This window comes from Phyllobates terribilis, unplaced genomic scaffold (genome assembly GCF_046119375.1).
Source record: "Phyllobates terribilis strain yellow unplaced genomic scaffold, ASM4611937v1 Scaffold_1__5_contigs__length_1240528914, whole genome shotgun sequence".
Lineage (NCBI taxonomy): Eukaryota > Metazoa > Chordata > Amphibia > Anura > Dendrobatidae > Phyllobates > Phyllobates terribilis.
In genome coordinates this window covers 524350456-524366684 of record NW_027362761.1, presented here as the reverse complement: position 1 = coordinate 524366684, position 16229 = coordinate 524350456, and the positions used below count along the sequence as shown (strand labels likewise).

The 16229-nt window shown below is 44.1% G+C and overlaps 1 protein-coding gene across 1 annotated transcript in view; it reads right to left on the bottom strand.

Moving 5' to 3' along the window:
* The window catches only part of PARP8 (poly(ADP-ribose) polymerase family member 8), a 323912-nt gene that overhangs the window by 166360 nt on the left and 141323 nt on the right, over positions 1–16229 (bottom strand). Inside the window, exon 4 of the mRNA XM_073680309.1 lies at positions 128–214. Coding sequence (XP_073536410.1) covers positions 128–214 — 87 coding nt within the window. The remainder of the gene's footprint in view (positions 1–127; positions 215–16229) is intronic.

Below are 16229 nucleotides of genomic sequence, written 5' to 3'. Positions count from 1 at the left end.
TTCTGTGATAACCCTACAACGTACCATTGATACAAATGGGTCTAGAAATTAAGATTCAGAAATTCACTAAAAATTACAAATCCAGCGAACATATAAACACATCGTATTACAGGTCCACGTTTCTTACCTGTTATCCTGTGGAAAATGACTGGGATGGGTTCTGTGGTAACTAACACATCTTCATCATTCTCTGAACTGGACACATACGTGTTATCTGCAAGATAACAATAAGCAAAATCTATAACAATTATGAAACATAAAAGTCTGTAAATAATAAAAATATAGAAATATTTTCTCAGCTTTAACCATGGAGCCATTTAAAACGGCCTGGAAATTACACTATTATTTTCACACAGATAATTAGTACAATGCACACACAGGACTGTTGGATTACTTGGAAAAAAAAACATCTACTTTACATTACACATATAAATATTTAAAGGGTTATTCACAAAATCATAATGTGATCTCAGCTTTCTGCACAAACAGAATTAATCATAATGCAGCCACTATCACAACCCCTATGATGACCCCTTAGGGCTCGCTTAACCTTCTGTTGCCACTGGATTCATTCTCCAGTAGTTCTAATGCTGTCAATTGACCGTGTGCAAATTAACCTTTGTAATAAAACATCTGACAGCCAGGTTGTAAGCACAGCCCAGCTATGCTATGCTGAAAATCCCAAAGATACCAATTACAGTTGCACCTAATGACCCTGTATAATAAAAAAGAAAGGAAAAGCTATGACCCCTGTTTTCTAAAACATCCCCCCAGACACTCCCACGGAATCCCCATTGCCTTGACAGCCGAGTTGTAGCACAGCTCAGCTATTCTATGCTCGGCTCTGCAAGCAGGAGAGTATGACCTTGTTCTGAAGATACCCATGAACCACAAATGAAATGTGGTGTTTATATATGAATATAGGTCAAATAGTTGATAACAGTCACTACATTCAAAACTATTAGTGAGCACTAAATAAAAGTTTCCCATGCTGCGACCCATACATCTCTATCAGGAAGCATACACAGAGCAGAGGAAGGGACCTGAAGCACTGGGAAGAAGTAGTCTGCTGCTGGGAAATGTAGCTTTAGGAAACCAGAGAAAGATCATCCATTCAGCTCGGTGAAGCTGGATTCACAGAGGAGCAGAAGGAGATTAAAAAATCACACAAAGGTACAAGAAAGACATTTTTGTTGGGCTTGTACTTTTTATTAACATTAGTTATACAGATACAGCACATGGTAAAAATCATATATTATTTTGTTGTCTCCACTGACTAGTAGAGACCTAGTGAAGAAGCCAATAACTTGTAAGGCCACATCTAGAATACGGGATCCAGTTTTGGGCTCCACATTTTAAAAAGTATGTTTAGAAATTAGAGTCAGTTCAAAGGCGACAACTAGATTATTACAATGGATGGAGGCCTCTCATATGATGAGAAGTTGGAAAAAAATATCTTATTTAGCTCAGAAAAAAAGAGGAGATCTCATTGATGTGTATAAATACATGTGTGGTCAATACAAAGGACTGGCACATGAATTATTCCCTCCAGAGACCTTACAAAGGACCAAGGAGCAATCATTTCATGTGGAGGAAAGGTGATTCCAGCAGCAAAAAAGGAAAGGGTTCTTTACAGTTAGAGCAGTCAGACTATGGAAAGCCGACCATAAGAGGAAGAAATTCTGCATTTATCACCCACTCCTGGTTTTGGCTCCCACTCCTGAGAAAAAATACTGACTTAATACTGACCAAATACTGATAGTGGGGCCGTGGCCTTAGCTGAACGATCGGCCTAAGCTTCTTTCAGCCAACAGTCATCTAATATGTATGGGTGTCTTAATCATAAATAGGTAGTGATTAGAGATGAGCCAACCCGAACTTAAAAGTTCGGGGATCGTACCAATGTCTGGTACTAAACACCAAATACGAACTTGTCCCGGTTGTCCGTTTTAAAATTCGGAGTTCCGGGGGAAGTAAGGGGGAGAGAGGAAGAGAATTTTCCTGTTCGGGTCTCCATTGTTTTCAATGGGGTTCGGGTTCTGGTTCAAGTTTGTGTTGTGTACGGTTCTGGTACCCGAACAGAACTTTGGCCAAAAGTTCGGGTTGGATACCAGAACCAGATTTTGCACTGGTTTGCTCATCCCTAGCAGTGATAAAAAGGGTGCTTTTGTCACTCTGGAGGATAGATCTTTCACCGTTCGACGAAGAAGCTATTGTATTGAACTGTGGACTAATTGGTGCATTTTTAACATTTTTTTTAAATTTACACTTATAATACCTATAAATAAGAAAGGCACCTACTGGATACCATCGTTGTGAACTTCAGGACCAGTAAGTAAGAGGTATTTCTTTTTTTAAATTAATGCTAATGCTGTCATTTTTTTATGGATGCTGATTATTCTCATGACAGAATGATTAATAATAATGATTAAAGTGAGGGTCGTGTGTCAGAATAAATGCCCTTCAGTTGCTTCAATTACACCTGTGCAATAACAACAGTAAAGCACAGTGTGTACCAGGGGTGGAAGTCTAGCTGAAGCAGCTAGAGCGGCTGCCATAGGGGCCCAGGACCGCACAGTGGGGGGCCTAAGATGCTGGCCAAAAGAACAGGTCCAGTGTCTGCCCTGCACCAGCGTCCCTACATGACGTGTCCTTCCCATCACTGAGAGAACTGTGCAGCCTCACAAGTCTCTCTCTCAATGCCCGGCGCTGTAACGAGTTCAAACAGGTGTAATTAATACAGGTAATGAGTGCAGAGTAGGAGGGCTTCTTAAAGAAAAACTAACAGGTCTGTGAGAGCCAGAATTATTGCTGGTTGGTAGGTGATTAAATACTTATTTCATGCAATAAAATGCAATTTAATTATGTAAAAATCATACAATGTGATTTTATGGATTTTATTTTTAGATTCTGTCTCTCACAGTTGAAGTGTACCTACGATAAAAATTACAGACCTCTCCACTCTTTGTAGATGGGAAAACTTGCAAAATCGGCAGTGTATCAAATACTTATTTTCCCCACTGTACGTATAATAATCACTGTATATGTCTATAGTAATTAGTAAGCCCTGTACGGACGTGTAGTAAGTAGTGTTGAGCGATACCTTCCGATATCAGGAAATATCGTATCGGATTGGATCGGGCCGATACCCAAAAAGTATCGGATATCGCCGATTCCGATACCGGAAACCAATGCAAGTCAATGGGACACAAATATCGGAATGAAAATAAACCCTTTCTTTCCTTGTAGGTTAATTCTACATGAAGTAAAACAACTAAGAATAATGTAGAATGACATGAAAAGCCGGCAATTCATCAGCGGCATACACCGGTACCCGACAATTTACAACAGAAAGAATAGAGCTTCACACATAGATTAGATAGATAGAAACATGTCAGTCACATATATATGAAGTACAGTGACAGTGTTGCTTACTGTACTTGTCATTTAGTGTAAAGGATTTATTAAAAAAAATATTAGTGTTTTCGTGCACCGTCTCTTTAAAAAAGCCGGCCGGCAATTCAGCAGCGGTACCCGACAATTTATAACAGACAGAATAGAGCTTCACACATAGATTAGATAGATAGAAACATGTCAGCCACATATATAAGAAGTACAGTGACAGTGTTGCTTACTGTACTTGTCATTTAGTGTAAAGGATTTATTTAAAAAAATAATAGTGTTTTCATGCACCGTCTCTTTAAGAAAGCCTGCCGGCAATTCAGCATCTGTACCCGACAATTTAGAATAGAAAGAATAGAGAATCACACATAGATTAGATAGATAGAAACATGTCAGTCACATATATATGAAGTACAGTGACAGTGTTGATTACTGTACTTGTTATTTAGTGTTAAAATAAAGGATTTATTTAAAAAAAAATTGGCGTGGGGTTCCCCTTAATTTTAGGCTCTAGCGGAGGTTAAGCAGACAGCTGGGGCAAATGTTTGAAGCCTGGGAAGGGGGTAATACCCACGGAGCTTCCCAGGCTACTAATATCAGCCCCCAGCTGAATACCTAGCCTTTACTAGCTATTAAAATGGGGGAACCCCCCAAAAAAAATAACGTGGGGTCCCCCCTAATTTAATAGCTAGCACAGGCTAGGCAAACAGCTGGGGGCTGATATTAATAGCCCAGGAAGGGTGCCATGAATATTGGCCCCCTCCCAGGCTAGAAACACCAGCCGTCAGCCGCCCCAGAAATGGCGCATTCATAGGATGCGCCAATTCTGGCACTTAGCCTCGCTCTTCCACGCTGCCCTGGTGCAGTGGCAGGGGGTAATAGGGTTGGGGTTGATGTCAGCTTATAATGCCAGCTGACATCAAGCCCAGGTTAGTAATGGAGAGGCGTCTATAAGACACCCCCATTACTAACCCCATAGTCAAAGTTAAAAGAAAACACAAACACCCAGAATAAAGTCCTTTAATTGAAATAAAGACACAATTCTTTATTGTTCTAAATTAAACCATACTTACCATCACGCCCATTCCAGCTGAAGCCAACGATCTCCTGCAATAAAAGAAAAATAATAAAGCAACCTCATCCTTACCTTTCCATGGTTCCCAGGACAGCTTCAGCTCTGCTACATCGAGATGACAGGCTGGACCGCAGCAGAACGCTGCCATCCAGCCTGTCATCCCGCAGACACTGAGAAGCGCAGGCATGCTTGCGCTCCTCAGTGTCTCTCTGTGACGTCATCCAGATGAGCCGAGTTCATGTCCAATGAACTCAGCTCACCTCATGCACGTCACTGACAGCGTGGGAAAATTCTCCTGCACTCAGCGCTTCAGCGTGAGAATTCTCCCACGCTGTCAGTGACATACATGAGGTGAGGTCATGTCCAATGAACTCAGCTCACCTCATGCACGTCACTGACAGCGTGGGAAAATTCTCACGCTGAAGTGCTGAGTGCAGGAGAATTTTCCCACGCTGTCAGTGACGTACATGAGGTGAGCTGAGTTCATTGGACATGACCTCGGCTCATCTGGATGCCGTCACAGCCAGACACTGAGGAGTGGAAGTATGCCTGCGCTTCTCAGTGTCTGCGGGATGACAGGATGGATGGCAGCGTTCTGCTGCGGTCCAGCCTGTCATCTCGATGTAGCAGAGCTGAAGCTGTCGTGGGAACCATGGAAAGGTAAGGATGATGTTGCTTTATTATTTTACTTTTATTGCAGGAGATCGTTGGCTTCAGCTGGAATGGGGGTGACGGTAAGTATGGTTTAATTTAGAACAATAAAGAATTGTGTGTTTATTTCAATTAAAGGACTTTTTTCTGGGTGTTGTGTTTTTTTAAATACTTTACTAGAAATTCATGGTGGTCATGTCTAATATTGGCGTGACCCCATGAATTTCGGGCTTAGGGCCAGCTGATAATGCCAAGCTGGCCTTAACCCCTTTATTACCCAGTGAGCCACCGCACCAGGGCCCTGGATGAGTTGGGTACAGCGCCAGAAGATGGCGCTTCTATGAACGCGCCATTTTCTGGGGCGGCTGCGGACTGCAATTTGCAACGGGGGTGGCCCAGAAAGCTTGGGTCTCCCTGCGCTGCGGATTCCAGCCCCCAGCTGCCTAGTTGTATCTGGCTGGACACAAAAACAGGGCGAAGCCCCACGCATTTTTTTTTTAAATTATTTCATGAAATTCATGGAATAATTAAGAAAAAAAGGGCTTCCCTATATTGTTGTGTCCGGCCAGGTACAAATAGGCAGCTGGTGGTTGGGGGCAGCCTGTTCCTGCCTGCTGTACCTGGCTGGACACAAATATAGGGCGAAGCCCCACGTCAATTTTTTTTAAATAAATCCTTTATTTTAACACTAAATGACATTTGAGGAGTTAATAAAGATGCAGTCCCTAAATTATTATTTATTTTTTAATTAATTTTTCCCAAAACTTTTGACGTGGGCTTCGCCATATTTTTGTATGCCAGCCAGGTACAGCATCCAGCTTCTATGAACGCGCCATTTTCCGGGGTGGCTGCGGACTGCAATTTTCAGCGGGGGGGGGCAGAAAGCTTGGGCCTCCCTGCGCTGCAGATTCCATCCCCCAGCTGCCTAGTTGTACCTGGCTGGACACAAAAATAGGGAGAAGCTTCACGTATTTTTTTTTTTAATTATTTCATGAAATTCATGAAATAATTAAGAAAAAAAGGGCTTCCCTATATTGTTGTGTCCGGCCAGGTACAAATAGGCAGCTGGTGGATGGGGGCAGCCCGTTCCTGCCTGCTGTACCTGGCTGGACACAAATATAGTGCGAAGCCCCACGTCAATTTTTTTTAAATCATTTCAGGAAATTCATGAAATAATTAAAAAAAATTGATGTGGGGCTTCGCCCTATATTTGTGTCCAGTCAGGTACAGCAGGCAGGAACGGGCTGCCCCCAACCACCAGCTGCCTATTTGTACCTAGCCGGACACAACAATATAGGGAAGCCCTTTTTTTCTTAATTATTCCATGAATTTCATGAATTTAAAAAAAAAAACGTGGAGCTTCGCCTTATTTTTGTGTCCAGCCAGGTACAACTAGGCAGCTGGGGGCTGGAATCTGCAGCGCAGGGAGGCCCAAGCTTTCTGGGCCCCACCCGCTGCAAATTGCAGTCCGCAGCCGCCCCGGAAAATGGCGCGTTCATAGAAGCGCCATCTTCTGGCACTGTACCCAACTCATCCAGGGCCCTGGTGCGGTGGCTCACTGGGTAATAAAGGGGTTAAGGCCAGCTTGGCATTATCAGCTGGCCCTAAGCCCGAAATTCATGGGGTCACGCCAATATTAGACATGACCACCATGAATTTCTAGTAAAGTATTTAAAAAAAACACAAACACAAAGAAAAAAGTCCTTTAATTGAAATAAACACACAATTCTTTATTGTTCTAAATTAAACCATACTTACCATCACGCCCATTCCAGCTGAAGCCAACGATCTCCTGCAATAAAAGAAAAATAATAAAGCAACCTCATCCTTACCTTTCCATGGCTCCCACGACGGCTCCAGCTCTGCTACATCGAGATGACAGGCTGGACCGCAGCAGAACGCTGCCATCCAGCCTGTCATCCCGCAGACACTGAGAAGCGCAGGCATACTTCCACTCCTCAGTGTCTGGCTGTGACGGCATCCAGATGAGCCGACAATGAACTTGGCTCACCTCATGTACGTCACTGACAGCGTGGGAAAATTCTCCTGCACTCAGCGCTTCAGCGTGACAATTTTCCCACGCTGTCAGTGACGTGCATGAGGTGAGGTCATGTCCAATGAACTCGGCGCACCTCATGCACGTCACTGACAGCGTGGGAAAATTCTCACGCTGAAGCGCTGAGTGCAGGAGAATTTTCCCACGCTGTCAGTGACGTGCATGAGGTGAGCTGAGTTCATTGGACATGACCTCCGCTCATCTGGATGCCGTCACAGCGAGACACTGAGGAGCGCAAGCATGCCTGCGCTTCTCAGTGTCTGCGGGATGACAGGCTGGATGGCAGCGTTCTGCTGCGGTCCAGCCTGTCATCTCGATGTAGCAGAGCTGAAGCTGTCCTGGGAACCATGGAAAGGTAAGGATGAGGTTGCTTTATTATTTTACTTTTATTGCAGGAGATCGTTGGCTTCAGCTGGAATGGGCGTGACTGTAAGTATGGTTTAATTTAGAACAATAAAGAATTGTGTCTTTATTTCAATTAAAGGACTTTTTTCTGGGTGTTTGTGTTTTTTTTAAATACTTTACTAGAAATTCATGGTGGTCATGTCTAATATTGGCGTGACCCCATGAATTTCGGGCTTAGGGCCAGCTGATAATGCCAAGCTGGCCTTAACCCCTTTATTACCCAGTGAGCCACCGCACCAGGGCCCTGGATGAGTTGGGTACAGCGCCAGAAGATGGCGCTTCTATGAACGCGCCATTTTCCGGGGCGGCTGCGGACTGCAATTTGCAGCGGGTGGGGCCCAGAAAGCTTGGGCCTCCCTGCGCTGCGGATTCCAGCCCCCAGCTGCCTTGTTGTACCTGGCTGGACACAAAAATAGGGCGAAGCCCCACGTATTTTTTTTTTTAATTATTTCATGAAATTCATGGAATAATTAAGAAAAAAAGGGCTTCCCTATATTGTTGTGTCCGGCTAGGTACAAATAGGCAGCTGGTGGTTGGGGGCAGCCCGTTCCTGCCTGCTGTACCTGACTGGACACAAATATAGGGCGAAGCCCCACATAATTTTTTTTTAATTATTTCATGAATTTCCTGAAATAATTAAAAAAAATTGACGTGGGGCTTTGCACTATATTTGGGTCCAGCCAGGTACAGCAGGCAGGAACGGGCTGCCCCCAACCACCAGCTGCCTATTTGTACCTGGTTGGACACAACAATATAGGGAAGCCCTTTTTTTCTTAATTATTCCATGAATTTCATGAAATAATTAAAAAAAAAAAACGTGGAGCTTCTCCCTATTTTTGTGTCCAGCCAGGTACAACTAGGCAGCTGGGGGATGGAATCTGCAGCGCAGGGAGGCCCAAGCTTTCTGCCCCCCACTGAAAATTGCAGTCCGCAGCCGCCCCGGAAAATGGCGCGTTCATAGAAGCTGGATGCTGTACCTGGCTGGCATACAAAAATATGGCGAAGCCCACGTCAAAAGTTTTGGGAAAAATTAATTAAAAAATAAATAATAATTTAGGGACTGCATCTTTATTAACTCCTCAAATGTCATTTAGTGTTAAAATAATGGATTTATTTAAAAAAAAAATGGCGTGGGATCCCCCATAATTTTAGTCTCTAGCGGAGGTTAAGCAGACGGCTGGGGCAGATGTTTGAAGCCTGGGAAGGGGGTAAAACCCACGGAGCTTCCCAGGCTACTAATATCAGCCCCCAGCTGAATACCTAGCCTTTACTAGCTATTAAAATGGGGGAACCCCCAAAAAAAATGACGTGGGGTCCCCCCTATTTTAATAGCTAGCAAAGGCTAGGCAGACAGCTGGGGGCTGATATCAATAGCCCAGGAAGGGTGCCATGAATATTGGCCCCCTCCCAGGCTAGAAACACCAGTCGTCAGCCGCCCCAGAAATGGCGCATCCATAGGATGCGCCAACTCTGGCACTTAGCCTCGCTCTTCCACGCTGCCCTGGTGCGGTGGCAGGGGGTAATAGTGGTGGGGTTCATGTCAGCGCCAGCTGCCATGAAGCCCAGGTTAGTAATGATGGGCGTCTATAAGACACCCCCATTACTAACCTACAAAGTGTTAAAAAGAAAAAACACACTACACCCAGAAAAAAATAATTTATTTGAAATAAAACACACAATTTTATTTAATTCTTAGTTTACTAAAAATAATAGTTACCTGTCCACGTTCCTGCGCTGATCTCCCATGCACAGCTGTCACATCTGGAGATGGTGACAGCTGTGCATGGCTGCTGTAAGCTCACGCTGCCGGGAACACGTCCGCTCCCGGCAGCGGGAGCCACTGACTGAGGTCACCGGAGTGCATTCAGGCAGCGCAGCTCCGGAGACCTCCTTTACGGCACTGCTGTACCGTGGGAATTTCTCACGATACAGCAGGGCCGTAAAGGAGCTAACCGGAGCAGCGCTGCCTGAACTCCGGTGAACCCTTACGGCCCCGTCATTCTAGCGGCGGCGGCGGTCCAGAGCGGTCACATTCTATGTGGCTGCTCTGAACTGGAGATCTTCGTGGGACACTCGTGGACTGCTACGGAGGGGTAAGGATAAGGTTGTGGTTTATTATTTTATATTTTATTACAGGAGATCGATGGCTTCGGGGAATTAGGTGTCTTGGTGAGTATAGGTGTAGTTTTTTATTTTTTACTTTATTTTAGGTGGCGATCGGCGGGGACAGGTAATGTATGAACTAATTTCTTTTAGGTAACCACTGGCCACCAATGACATGTATTTAACATTTATTGGGGACACAGTAGGGCAATTTAAATAGCAGGATCAGTCTGATGGGAACTACTGCTCCCATCGAGCTGATCCTGCTGGCAGGAGTGGACGGGGACAGACATAGGCCGATGGGAGTAGTAGTGTCACATCGGCCTATGTCTGCCTGCACGCACACACACCGCACACACCCGCACACATCGCACAGACACCGCGCACACCAGCACAAACATCACGCACACACCCCGCACACACACTAATCATGACGGGTCTGGGAGGTGAGGCTGACCTGTGCGGCCGTGGGAAAGTTCATGTGAGTTCATGCAATGCAGTCAAGCATGAACTCACATGAACCCTCTGAGGGCAACGCGGCGACTTCAAATGAACAGCTGATCAGCATCACCTGATACCTCAGCTGTTCATTTGAAATAACCGGCGGGAAAGCGCAGCACAGAACGGGAAAGCCGGCGGTGAAGTCTTTTCACTGCCGGCTTCCCCGCCCGGGTCCTTCACTCCCCGCTCCTTGGAGCTGCGCTCCCCGCCCGGTCCTAACTTACGATCGGGATGGGAGGTGGCGAGGGGAGCGGAGGATCGGGGTGGGAGGCTGCGGGGAAGCAGTATGGGGCTGTGTGATTGTTTAAAAGCCGGCGGCTTTATACCGCCCGCAGGCTTTTAAACAATCAGGAGAATTCTCCCCCGCTGGGATGGCATTCTGATGACAGGCTGGATCGCGCTGCCATCCAACTTGTCATCCTTCACAGACACTGCAGAGCGCAGGCATTATGGGAACTTCCGATTCCGGTATCCGATATTGTAAAAGTATCGGAATTAAGTATCGGAATTCCGATACCGCGAATATCGGCCGATACCCGATATTACAGTATCGGAATGCTCAACACTAGTAGTAAGCTCTATGTGCATGTACTGCAGCACTGGAGCATCACACATCTGGGTTCTTACAATTGTTACTGTATCATTGCCGTAGCATCGTTACATAAATGATACATTAATCTCAAGCCGTCACCTTCTCAGATATCGGTCCATGTATTAATTGTTCCTGGAAGACATCTATTGATTGATCTGCTCCCGTTTATTGGCACTCCATACAGAAGCAGCATTTTATAATTTATTCACCTTACTTTACTACAAAAGTAATTCAATGTTTTGCAATCAATACTGTAATGTGCAAGATATGAACATCTAACCCGATCTATAGCAAGATTTAAGTAAGCCCAAAGGCAGCGAGCACACAGAGACAGTATCTAACATGGTCCTGCCAAAACCTGGTCAAAATATTCATGAAAATTAAAAAAAAATAATAATGTTGAAAGTTTTAGATCTATTACGTGTTTTAGGCAATTTTTGTAACTCATACGAAATATGGGCATGGGCTGGAGGAAAGGTTGTGGCTTAGAAGGAAGAAGGAATGGTTTCAAAAGCCCAGCACTGTGTCATGCACACAGGTGGCCCACGTGGTTCTTGGACCCACTGTGCCATGGGTCGGGCTTGCCTAGGAGGGACGTAGCTAAGTGGCTACCTGGTGTTCATTGGAGCTCCTGATGGTGGAGTCAGATTTGAGCTGCAGGAAGCCCCCAGGTACCACTCCTAGGCAGTCCCCGGGACGTCGGCGGCTGACCCCAAGGGTCACGCATGCAGGCACGGACTCGGACTCCGTTCAGACTACTCCTCGGGCAGGACAGATATTGACATAGAGTCACAGACAGGGCCGGATTCGGAGACTTCTATAACAGTGCAGATACATGAAGTAAAAATTCAGACACATGGGTCTCGGGAACTGATTCAAGCATTGGTCGCACACGGATCAGGGGAGCAGTTTCAGGCCCAGACTGCACAAGGACCAGGGTTTTGGATTCAGGCACTGGCCACACAAGGACCAGGGGTTCGGGTTCAGGCACTGGAAGCACAAGGACCAGGGGTTCGAGTTAATGCACTAGCCACACAAGGACGAGGGGTTCGGGTTAAGGCACTGGCCACAGAAAGACGAGGGGTTCGGGTTCTAACTTCAGGATACTAGGACATGGGACGACCTGACAACATACAGTTGCACACACTACCAACTATTAGGAAACTATAGGGGTTGCTCAGGCACCTCCCTAATGGGGAAGTTGCCTTTAATACTCAGATGCCTACAGCTTAATTGTAAAATGCTACGGAATATGTTGGCGCTATGTAAATAAAAATCATTATTATTATTTATTATAACTATTGGCTTACCATGTGCGCGATGCCCCTTTAAGAACAGGGGAACACGAGCTTACTAGGCACGCCTGCGCAAAGTGCAACAGACACAGGAAGCAGGGAGCACGGCCGAGGCGGTGAGAATGCCGGTGTTCCTGCATGAAGGGGGAAGGGGAATCATTCGGGGGCACCGTCATTTGTGTTACACACTGCATAAAATCAAATTTCTTTATTAATACATTTTAAAAAATGCATGTCACTTACATGCTGTGAGTTTAAAGTCTATTAAAAGGAACCTGTCAGCAGGTTTTTGCTACCTTATCTGAGAGAAGTGTAATGTAATAATAATAATAATAATTTTATTTATATAGAATCATAGAATCATAGAATGGTAGAGTTGGAAGGGACCTCCTGGGTCATCTGGTCCAACCCCCTGCTCAAAGCAGGATTCACTAGATCATCTCAGACAGATGTCTGTCCAGCCTCTGTTTGAAGACGTCCATTGCAGGGGAACTCACCATCTCTCGTGGCAGCCTGTTCCACTCATTAATCACCCTAACTGTCAAAAAGTTTTTTCTAATATCTAATCTGTGTCTCCTCCCATTTAGTTTCATCCCATTGCTTCTAGTCTTTCCTTGTGCAAATGAGAATAAAGATGATCCTTCTACAATGTGACAGCCCTTGACATATTTGTAGACAGCTATTAAGTCTCCTCTCAGTCTTCTTTTTTGCAAGCTGAACATTCCCAAATCCTGCAACCGTTCCTCATAGGACATGGTTTGCAGACCAGTCACCATTCTGGTCGCTCTTCTCTGAACTTGCTCCAGTTTGTCTATGTCTTTTTTAAAATGTGGTGCCCAAAACTGTACACAGTATTCCAGATGAGGTCTGACCAAAGAGGAGTAAAGACCGATAATGACTTCACGTGATCTAGACTGTATGCTTCTGTTAATACATCCCAGAATTGTATTTGCCTTTTTTGCTGCTGCATCACACTGTTGACTCATGTTCAGTCTATGATCTATTAGTATACCTAAGTCTTTTTCACATGTACTGTTGCTTAGCTCTATTCCTCCCATTCTGTATATGCTTTTTTCATTTTTATTGCCCAGATGTAGTACTTTGCATTTTTCCCTGTTAAAAACCATTCTGTTGGTTGCTGCCCACTGCTCCAGTTTATTTAGGTCTTTTTGAATCCTCTCTCTCTCTTCTCTAGTATTAGCTATCCCTCCTAGCTTTGTGTCATCAGCAAATTTAATCAGTTTACCCTCAATTCCTTCATCTAAATCATTGATAAAGATGTTGAACAATACAGGTCCCAGGACGGAGCCCTGTGGTACCCCACTTGAGACATTCATCCAGCTGGATGTGAAGCCATTTACAACCACCCTTTGAGTCCGATCACTAAGCCAGTTATGAATCCACCTAACAGTTGCCTGGTCCATTGCATACTTGGTCATTTTTTCAATAAGGATGGTGTGAGATACTTTGTCAAATGCTTTGCTGAAGTCAAGATATACTATATCTACAGCATTTCCCTGATCCACCCAGTCAGTGATTCTGTCATAGAAGGAAATTAAGTTAGTCTGACATGACTTGTTAGTTACAAACCCATGCTGACTTTGGTTAATCACTTCATTCTTATCCATGTACTTACATACATGTTGTTTAATAATTTTTTCAAAGATCTTTCCTGGTATAGAAGTCAGACTCACCGGCCTATAGTTCCCTGGGTCCACCTTCTTCCCCTTTTTGAAGATAGGAACAACATTTGCTCTTCTCCAGTCTTCTGGGACTTCTCCTGTTCTCCAAGAATTTTCAAAGATTATGGAGAGTGGTTCTAAAATTTCTTCTACGATCTCCTTCAGTACTCTGGGGTGTAATTCATCTGGACATGGAGACTTCAACTCATTTATGTTAGCTAAATATTCCCTCACAATCTTTCTGTTTACAGATAACTTGGATTCCTCTATTCCTTTAAAAGGACAGTGAAGATCAGTTGATGTTACATTTTCTTTCTGAGAGAAAACAGATGCAAAATAGGAATTAAAAAGTTCGGCCTTCTCAACATCCTCTCTTACCATTTCTCCAATTTCATCCTGTAAAAATCCTATAGCATCTTTGACTTTTCTTTTACTTTTGACATACCCCCAAAATCCTTTTTTATTGCTTTTGACATCTCTTGCAAGCCTTAATTCATTGTCAGCTTTAGCTAACCTGATACGTGCCCTGCAGGATCTGCAGACTGCATTATAATCTTCTTTAGATATGCCTCCCTCTTTCCATTTAATAAACATTTATTTCTTTCTTTTTAGCATGTGTTTAAGTTCTGTGTTCATCCATCCTGGTTTCCTTAAATGCTTCCCATTCTTCCTACTTTTCGGGATTGTTAACGATTGTGCTTTGAGAATCTCATTTTTAAAAATTTCCCATCCTTCCTGGACATTTTTGTCCTCAAGGACATCCAGCCATTGGATCCCTCCTATTCTCTTTCTGAGTCTCTTAAAATCTGCCTTTCTAAAATCTAACCTTGAAGTTTGAGTCTTCACATGTCTTCCTCCTCTAGTTATCCAAAATTCTATAATAGCATGATCGCTGCCTCCTAGGGTCCCAGCCACCTTTACCTCCTCAACCATTTCCTCCCTGTTTATAAGGATTAGATCCAAAGTAGCAGATCCCCTTGTTTTCTCCCCTACCCTTTGGAAGATAAAGTTGTCAGCAAGAGAGGATAAGAATTTGCTTGACCTGTTAGTTTTACTTGAGAGAGATTCCCAACAAATGTCTGGATAGTTGAAATCTCCCATGACCACTACGTCATATTTTTTGGAGAACTTGGTCATTTGATACATAAAGAGTTCATCCATATCTTCAGCTTGCCCAGGTGGCCTGTAGTAAATGCCTACAATGGTGTCCTTTCCGTTGTTCTCTCCTTGTATTCTTACCCAAACAGTTTCCACAGAACTCCCAGTCTCTGAAGCTTCAATCTCTGTGCAGATATACGCTTTTCTAACATACAATGCAACACTTCCTCCTCGTTTATCAAGTCTGTTTCTTGCAAATAAGTTGTATCCTTTTAGCCTTTTATTCCAATCATGTGTATCGTCCCACCAAGTTTCAGTGATTCCAATGACATCATATTCCTTTTCCTGCATTAGTAGTTCCAATTCTCCTTGTTTGTTGCCCACGCTTTGTGCATTTGTATAAAAACATTTTAGTTTGTGATTGGTTTCTCTTCCTCCCATATTTTTATTATTTAAATTGTTTTGTCTTTGTTCTTCTTTTCCACTTCCAGTAGCAGAGATCTCAATAGTATTTGTCAGCTGTATGGCTTTTTCTGGCCTTTTCCTTTTTCTTCCCACATTGTTCTAGTTTAAAGCTCTTCTGATGAGTGTAGCAAGGCGACTTCCAAATACATGTTTTCCAGTCTTCGCAAGGTGCACCCCATCTCTAGCAAGTAGTCCATCGTATAGGTAATTCATTCCGTGATCCAGAAATCCAAATCCTTGTTGACGGCACCATCGACGTAGCCAGTTGTTTACCTGTAGAATCTTATTCCACCTCATTGTTCCATGGCCATCCACTGGGAGGATGGATGAGAAGACCACCTGCGCTCCCAATTCTTTCACTTTCTTGCCTAAGTCTTCAAAGTCACTGCAGATGGTTTCCAGGTCCTTTCTTGCGGTGTCATTTGTCCCCACATGTATTAGCAGGAATGGGTAGTGATCTGTAGGTCTGAAGAGTCTTGATATCCTGTCAGACACATCTTTAATTTTTGCTCCTGGAAGACAGCACATTTCTCTTGAGGTTATGTGTGGTCTGCAGATAGCGGCCTCTGTTCCTCTTAACAGGGAATCCCCCATGACCACCACTCTCCGTTTTTTCTTCACAACATTCTTCTTTCTCCATCCAGGAGGATTCTGAGGGCTTACAAGGTTATTCATTGCTGGCAAAGTCTTATTTTGCTGTATTTCTTTATGGTTCTCCTGCGTGAGAGCCTGGTACTGGTTCCTGAGCAGTATGGGTGCTGACTGCCTCTCGATCCTCCTGCTTCTCTGGGTCACATGCTTCCATTCCTCTGTTTCGTCAGGTGCAGTTCGAATTTCTTCTCTTTCTGAATCATGAAGAGATAATTCTGCTCTGTCTAAGAACTCTTCACCTTCCTTAATGATT